The sequence below is a fragment of the Siniperca chuatsi genome, linkage group LG9 (assembly GCF_020085105.1).
Source record: "Siniperca chuatsi isolate FFG_IHB_CAS linkage group LG9, ASM2008510v1, whole genome shotgun sequence".
NCBI classification, from domain to species: Eukaryota; Metazoa; Chordata; class Actinopteri; order Centrarchiformes; family Sinipercidae; genus Siniperca; species Siniperca chuatsi.
In genome coordinates this window covers 2276152-2284473 of record NC_058050.1, presented here as the reverse complement: position 1 = coordinate 2284473, position 8322 = coordinate 2276152, and the positions used below count along the sequence as shown (strand labels likewise).

Here is an 8322-nt window from a genome sequence, read left to right as displayed (position 1 = left end):
AGAGAGATGGGTGTTATAATTGTCAGTGGGTTCAAAAGTCACCAGAGTTCAGTTTTTTTAATCCTAAATCAGTTTTGCATTTTGTTCTACATTGAATTTAAGGACAGAGGCTACACATTTACACATATAGACACACACATACATATACAGTATATACATATAATATGGACAACTGTATAGATAAGAAAATCACTAAAGCAATTACTAATAAATGCACAGAAAAAGACGTTGCAAAAAATACAATAAAACAAAATAAAAGACAATACAGAAGGTTTATGACCAATAGATTAGTTAAGTGAGTCATGAGGTGTTACATGAAGACTTACAAATAACTATGTATATATTAGAGCTGATTGGTCGATTAATCCATTAGTCCATCGGGAAACAAAATGAATCGACAATTTTAGTCACCTCTCGAGCCAAAAAGCCAAACATTCTCTGATCCCAGCCTCTCAGTTGCTATATATATATATATATATATATATATATATATATATATATATATATATATATATATATATATATATATATATATATATATATATATATATATACACACAAGTTCTGTTATGTCCTTCCATTACTGTTGTTATTCATTATACAGTCCAGAAAGGTTAGAGACAGCTCCATCCATTAGCATAGTCTCTAGGAACTCCCTGTATGATTAATAAATGAAACAATGACAAAATATCAAAAGTATAGCTTCATGTAAGTATGCCATTTATTTCCTGTCAGTGCATTTTATTATTGCATATTATTATTTTATTGTGGTTGAACATTCGCATATCACAAACCTAATTTTAAACTCTTTACCAAGTGCCAGAACAATCTCCAGTCAGCCGCTCGCTCTGGAGCTTCTGACTGTGTGACGCGTGTCACAGCAGATGGAGCAGAGCGACGTAAAAGCTTTCCATTATTCTTTTAGGACTTCTGTTCCTGAACTTGACAGTTTCGTACTGTACTGTTCATAAACTTGGAAACAACAGCTGACAAAACGATCTCACCAGTGATTATGAAGACTGTGTTATGCAGTCAGAAGCTCGGGAACAAGCTTGTAAGTGGATCTTGAGTTGTGTGTCACTGCTGTTTCCCAGCTCAAGGATGAAGCGTTTGGGTTCCCCATCCTGCTGTCTGTGGCACTGAGCCTCGTATTGCTGCCGATAGTCGGGGCAGAGCCGTGCATGGTGGCTTCCTGCCAACCCTGTCTCCTGGAAATTATCTTTATACACAAAACAGCAAACACATTTGAAAGGAATTCAAAGAAAAACAGATTACATTATGAGGAAATGCTGTTGATTTATGTTTCTGGCAACTCACAAAAATGTTGAAACTGAACGTATCAGTAAAATGCTCGCTGACTTAAGTAACTTTACTTGAGTATTTCCATTTTATTCTACTTTATACTTCTACTCCACCACATCTCAGAGGCAAATACTGTACTTTTCACTTCACTACATTTATTTGACAGCTACTTTGCCGATTCAGATTATTAATACAAAATATAAATCAACTAATAAATTATGATGTATAATTGTAGCTTAAGCTCCCCAGCAGGACATAAAGTAATTAAAATTAGCTCCACCTTCACCAGCTGTAACATTAAGGTGATGAACACATTAATGCATCAATAATATATGTTATTCTGAAATGGGCCATTCTGCATAATAATACATTTACTTTTGGTACTTTAAGTTCATTTTGATGCTAAGACTTTTGTACTTTTACTTAAGTAAGGTTTTGAATGCAGGACTTTTACTTGTAACAGAGTATTTCTACGTTGTGGTTTTGCTACTTTTACTTAAGTAAAATATTTGAGTACTTCTTCCACCACTGCTGACAACGTATTTAATTAGTTTTCCATCAACATATCTGCTATCTTCCAATACAGTATCTGCTTGTAGTGACTACTGCAGTATTAAACTTTTGTTTAGGAACTCACAGCTCTTGGTTAAGGTTAGTGAAAGATCATTGCTTTGGTTTAATACAGAAAAAGTTAATTAACATTAAACTGAAACCATGACCTTTCCCTAACCTTAACCAAAGTGCTTTTGTTGCCTAAACCTAAACACAGATGGGAGTCTGGAGTCAGCGCTTAATGGGAAAACAATTAGTACTATATAAACATAATTTCTTGGAAACAGGGTTGCACCATAGGTGTGTGTGTGTGTGTGAGAGAGAGAGAGAGAGAGAGAATGGGAGGCAAACTGTAAAGCACTTTGGATAAAAGCTCTTACAAAAGCGGTCCATTTACCATATCGATAAGGCATTGTTTACAGTAATTAAATTCCTCAGGAGGGCAGAAAATGAAGCCTAAAGGTCCGATGGTCACACTTCTCTCTCTCTCTCTCTCCATGCTGCTTGCTCATCTCTACTGTACGTGGCTGGATCAAACATGTTTGGGTTCATACCTTACCCCAGATTTTCTGTGTGGTGATTTGATTTGGACACATTAAATCAGGAACGTGAAACATATGAGCATAAAACAGAGCCCTTCCCCCAAACAGGAACTCATCATCATCATCATCATCAGGTAATAAAGCAGGGGCCCCTCCCTTAAGGTCATGCCATTTGATACTTTGCTTTAGTTGTGCATACTCCCAAATTTTTGATGAACTATACAAACCAGATGACACACAGTAAGTCTGGATTTTTTGGAGTTTTGGGGAAAAGTTGCCCACTTTGCCTGCTTAGTAATCCGGCTTTGCACCTGTGAACTATCAAAACAAAAAGGCCTAAATAACAATGTAACAGAAAAGAAAATGAGCCTGAGCTTCTCATGTACTGAAGTGGTCAGGTGAGACCTGTTTTCCTGCTGCAGCAATGACTCAGGCTATAAGTTTTTTTTTTAAAGGCACTCAAGCCTAAGAATCAGTGCAGAGAAAAAATAGGAAATTTGGCTTTTAGAAGAGGAAGGGACACGGTGACAGGATATACTACCATCCTCATCCTCAGACACCCACGTTTCGGTGTACAGCAGGCTTCACACTATGGGCGGGGGCGGCGGCTCCTCTGTCATCAACATCCTCAGCCAATGGAGAAACCAGCGGAGGAGACGTTTTAACCGTATCTCCGGAGCGGAGCGGACCAGAGCGCAGCGCCCAGTGGCGCGCATCCATCTTCCAGTTCTGCACACCGGAAAGTGAGTTGGTCTGGTTCTGATCATGGACTCTTCTCCTTCATCTTGAGGACTGTTGAGGATGTTTTAAGCTGTAGTGGGAAGCCCACTGTGTGGATATCCAGCAGGGAAATGCCGCTTCACGGACGGCTGGATTCTGCGTCTTGAAAGGAATTTTAAGCTGAAAGTGAGTAGAGTTGTCTGTAATATTTCATATTATCTGACCGTGACCATGTGAGTCAGTGGGTGAGTTAACCATCTATAATGATGTCGGGAAACTGGTTTTAAAAGGGGGTCTCTCCAGGGAACCTGAAGTGCGCTAAAAACGCAGAAGATCTGTGCGTTTTCCCGAAACTGTAACAGCCAAAATTACGAGTGCATATCTTTACGAAACTGTAAAACAGACCGACTGGGGCAATAATCTTATGGTTAATACATTTTTTAAAGTGGGTGTCCTGTAAGAGACGCACATAGTCTTGCTGGACAGTGCTGATCATCCCGAAGATTATTGGCTGGATATGCTGGAGGTTTCCGCATGACTGCGCTCTGAAGATGGATATGGCATCTGAAACTGAAAAGCAAAATAAGTCATGACAGGATCGCCTATAGCTGCGTCTTTGTCATCTTTCTGAACATGGAAATCCTAAAAACTGAATGCATTTTTTTTTTATTTTATTAAGAAATCTCCTGAGATTTTCACTGAACGGTGACAATCAGGAACATTTCCAAATCAAATTGAGCTCCCAGCGCTGGAGGCTCTCATGATGACCATGTATGGGTTTTCAGTTATGCAGGATATGATGAGTGTTTCATCTTCACCACTTTATGTCTTTAATTACTTGAGGACATTTGAAAAGGAAAACTGACCACAGGATGCATGAATGTACATTTCCCTCAGTATATTTAACCTTTAATAAGCGTCCTGATAGTTAAATATATATTAAATTGGACCTTAAATGTAAGTGTAACTGAAGGCAGATGTCCAGGAACCGGCCTGAATTTGCAGCGCATGCAGATTTGTGTCTCTGCGGATTAAAGACACCAAGAGCCAGATGGGTTTTGTTTACTACTACAGCTGTTGTCCGGCCAGATTATGACGTCACCTATCCTCCCGCTGGAGTAAGGAGCATCCATCCATCTTCATTATCCATCCGCAGGGGCGTAGCGCACAATTCTGGACCCTGTAGTCATTCTCTGCTATTCATTCTAGTGCCTTTGTGGGCCCTCCTCACATGAGGGGCCTCCATACTCAGTCCCCCGTTTCCCCCCAGTCCTACGCCCCTGTCCATCCATCTCCATCTATCCATCAATCTCCATCCATCCATCTGTCCATCATCTATCCATCATCTATTCATCCATCTCCATCCATCATCCGTCCATCATCTATCCATCATCTATTCATCCATCCATCCATCATCCGTCCGTCATCTATTCATCCATCTCCATCCATCCATCTCCATCCATCTCCATCATCCATCCATCTCCATCCATCCATCTGTCCATCCATCATCTGTCCATCATCCATCCATCATCTATTCATCCATCTCCATCCATCCATCTCCATCTATCCATCATCCATCCATCATCCGTCCGTCATCTATTCATCCATCTCCATCTATCCATCATCCATCTATCCATCCATCACCATCCATCCATCCATCCATCCATCCATCCTCCATCATCCATCCATCATCCGTCCGTCATCTATTCATCCATCTCCATCCATCCATCTCCATCCATCTCCATCATCCATCTATCCATCCATCTCCATCCATCTATCCATCCATCACCATCCATCCATCCATCCATCATCTATCCAACCATCTCCATCATCCATAATCCATCCATCCATCATCCGTCCATCATTATTTCATCCATCTCCATCCATCCATCTCCATCCATCCATCCATCCATCATCTATCCATCATCCGTCATCTATCATCCATGCATCCATCATCCATCCATCCATCATCCGTCAATCATCTATTCATCCATCTCATCCATCCATCTCCATTATCCAGCATCTATCAATCATCCATCCATCCATCCATCATCCATTATCTATTCATCCATCCCCATCCATCCATCTCCATCTATCCATCATCTATCCATCCATCTCCATCCATCCATCTAGCCATCATCTATCCATCCATCATCTATCCATCCATCATCTATCCATCTATCCATCCATCATCTATCCATCTCCATCCATCCATCCATCCATCCATCTCCATCCATCTCCATCCATCTATCCATCCATCACCATCCATCCATCATCTATCCATCATCCGTCATCTATCATCCATGCATCCATCATCCATCCATCCATCAATCATCTATTCATCCATCTCATCCATCCATCTCCATCATCCAGCATCTATCAATCATCCATCCATCCATCCATCCATCATCCATTATCTATTCATCCATCCCCATCCATCCATCATCTATCCATCCATCTCCATCCATCCATCTAGCCATCATCTATCCATCCATCATCTATCCATCCATCTCCATCCATCTATCCATCCATCATCTATCCATCTCCATCCATCCATCCATCCATCCATCCATCCATCTCCATCCATCTATCCATCCATCTCCATCCATCCATCCATCCATCTAGCCATCATCTATCCATCCATCATCTATCCATCATCAGTCATCTATCATCCATGCATCCATCCATCCATCCATCTCCATCCGTTCATCAATCCAAGTCACAGAGGACAGAGCAAAAAAGGCAGGTTTTCAAAACTTTGAGTGCAGGTTATTTTATTGTTGCCAGCAGCACTAGGTTTATCATACAGGCGCCACACATTGCCTACATACAAGCTACCTGTTAAAAAACACCTGATATGCCCACTTGGTTGGAAACATGTTTCAAAGATAGGCTTTCCTCCAGAGGTTTCGACACAACCACGAACTTGTGTTGGACAATTCTGGGAAATTGTACACACACCGTATCAGCTTTTCCTTCATTTTGCCTTCGCTTCCATGCCTGCCTGGCTGGCTGCCTCCTTTCTATTGGCCCCGCAAGTATTCGTCGCAGCGCGTTTGCTGAGTGGTTCGTTGAGCAGTGTGCTGCATTGTAGTTGATGCCTCTCCAACAGTTTTTACATCCATGGGCTTTTATATTCTTTTTGTCAAAGAACAAGATATTTTCTAACACATTTGTTCATCTTTTGTGCTGATGATTCAACCAGGAAAGTTTTAGTGTCCATCAAAGACTGGAAGAGCTCCAAATGTTGGTCACTGAACATTGCTTGATATGTGCACATTTTGTCACACACACTTTTAATTGACTAGGTTTTGTAACTCTGACCTGAGATCTTTCTCTGTTTGTTTTAATTTTAGGTCATGAAGTGATTGTTGCGGTGACAGTTTATCCAATGATTGACACCAGCACTCCGACCATGTTGGACAGAACTGAACCGACACACTGCACCGTGTGCTGCTGTACGCTGGCCAACAAAATCCTCATGGTGCTCTTCATGGTGCTGCTCATCTTCGCCATCTTGTTTGGGAACTTGGTGACTCTGGCTGTGGTTCTAGGGACTAAACACTTCCACACGCCCCAGGGATACCTGAAGGCATCCCTCGCTGTGGCTGATCTGGCGGTGGGGATATTCGTGGTGCCGCTGTCCGTCTACGCCGAGGTCTATCTCATGGTGACCGACTCGGCACCAGAGTGGACTTTATACAACTCGCAGTCGGTGAGTTTCCACCCGTGCAACATCATCGGCCCCATCTTTGCCGGGTGTACCTTGGTCTCCATCACGACCATTTTCCTGCTGACAATCGAGAGGAGCATCGCTGTGTTGAGGCCGCTGCACAAAGATTCTGTGATTACACGTAAAAGGACCACGATCCTCATCGTCCTCTCCTGGGTGGGGAGTTTCTTCTTGGCGGTGTCTCCGATGGTTTTCAGCAGCGAGATCGCTCTGGAGTACAACTCCTGCAGCCGGATGTGTAATTACGCACTGGGGACCATCGGCGAGTTCCCCAGCCAGGCCTGGAACATCCTCCTTCTCTTCCCCGCGTTTGACTTCACCCTCCTCGGTGGAACTGTGGTCATTAACATCATCTCTCTGTCCAGCATCAGACAGCACTCGAAGCGCAGGAAACACCTGGCCGAGACCGAGTGCCAAAGCACCACCAAACCTACTTTCTCTGACATCAAAGCAGCTAAAACAATAGGGACACTGACTGTGGCCTTTACCGCGTCATTCACCCCCATCGCTGTCTTCGTGGTCGGGAATGTTTTAGGGAATAAATGGTGCAACTTTTCCTTTTTCGCCTTCTGGATTTTGGCCACCAACAGTTGCTGGAATGTCATTATTTACAGTGTGAGGGATCAGAAGTTCAGACTTCGAGCACACGAGCTCCTCATGCCTTTCCAGAGAAAAAACACAACCAAAACCTAATAAATTCAGGGACCAGGATCAGGACTACATCATTTAGATGTTTGTTTGTCACACAAATTCTTTGTTCAACACACACATTGTGAGTCTCGTTAAGAGACGTGTCTGCATGTTTTGTGGATTGCTGTTTTGAAATTACAGGGTTTTTTTACATCATTAAAAAGCATGGAACGTTTTCACAAATGTTGAAAATTGAATGTCCCCCTTCGTGGGCATTTGTCTTGTTCTGTGTACCACTGCGATTACAGAAGCCTGTTTCAGTCTATGGAATGGTTGTTTTACCTGAGTGTGATCAATTAAAACATAATACAAACCAAATCTGCTTTCTGATTCCACAGTGTGTGAGGATGTATTTGGATGTCACAGTTTAAATGTCAGTCAGGGAGATATATTTTAGATATTTCCATTTCTGTATGCCATTAGTCAACACATATTCTCTGTGAGATACTGACACATTACATGATCAAGACCAAGAGATATGATAAGAGAACTTTCTTTGTCCCGAGGGAAATTGTTGTGCAGCAGTTGCAATACAAAATAGGAAAGAGTGCAACTATAAAATATCAATAAAGGAGTATACAGTACATTCTATAATTATACCATATTTATTATTATACTATTCACCAATATAGTACATAATACAATACTGTATTGATCTGCAGGAGGGGAATTATTTAACCATAAGATCACATCTATTCAAATGTTCTAATGTTATTGTTTCATAATGTGGTAGTAGAATAATTTCTCTTCAAAGTACACTATCTTTGAAGTGAAAAAAACACA

General features: G+C 41.6%; 1 protein-coding gene across 1 annotated transcript; it reads left to right on the top strand.

Moving 5' to 3' along the window:
* Window positions 1-3041: 3041 nt before the first annotated feature.
* On the top strand, window positions 3042-7868 carry LOC122881168 (beta-2 adrenergic receptor). The gene is made up of 2 exons (XM_044206981.1): window positions 3042-3302; window positions 6473-7868. Exon 2 carries the CDS (start codon window positions 6508-6510, stop codon window positions 7540-7542), a length of 1035 nt encoding a protein of 344 aa, XP_044062916.1. The 5' UTR covers window positions 3042-3302; window positions 6473-6507; the 3' UTR covers window positions 7543-7868.
* Window positions 7869-8322: the final 454 nt, after the last annotated feature.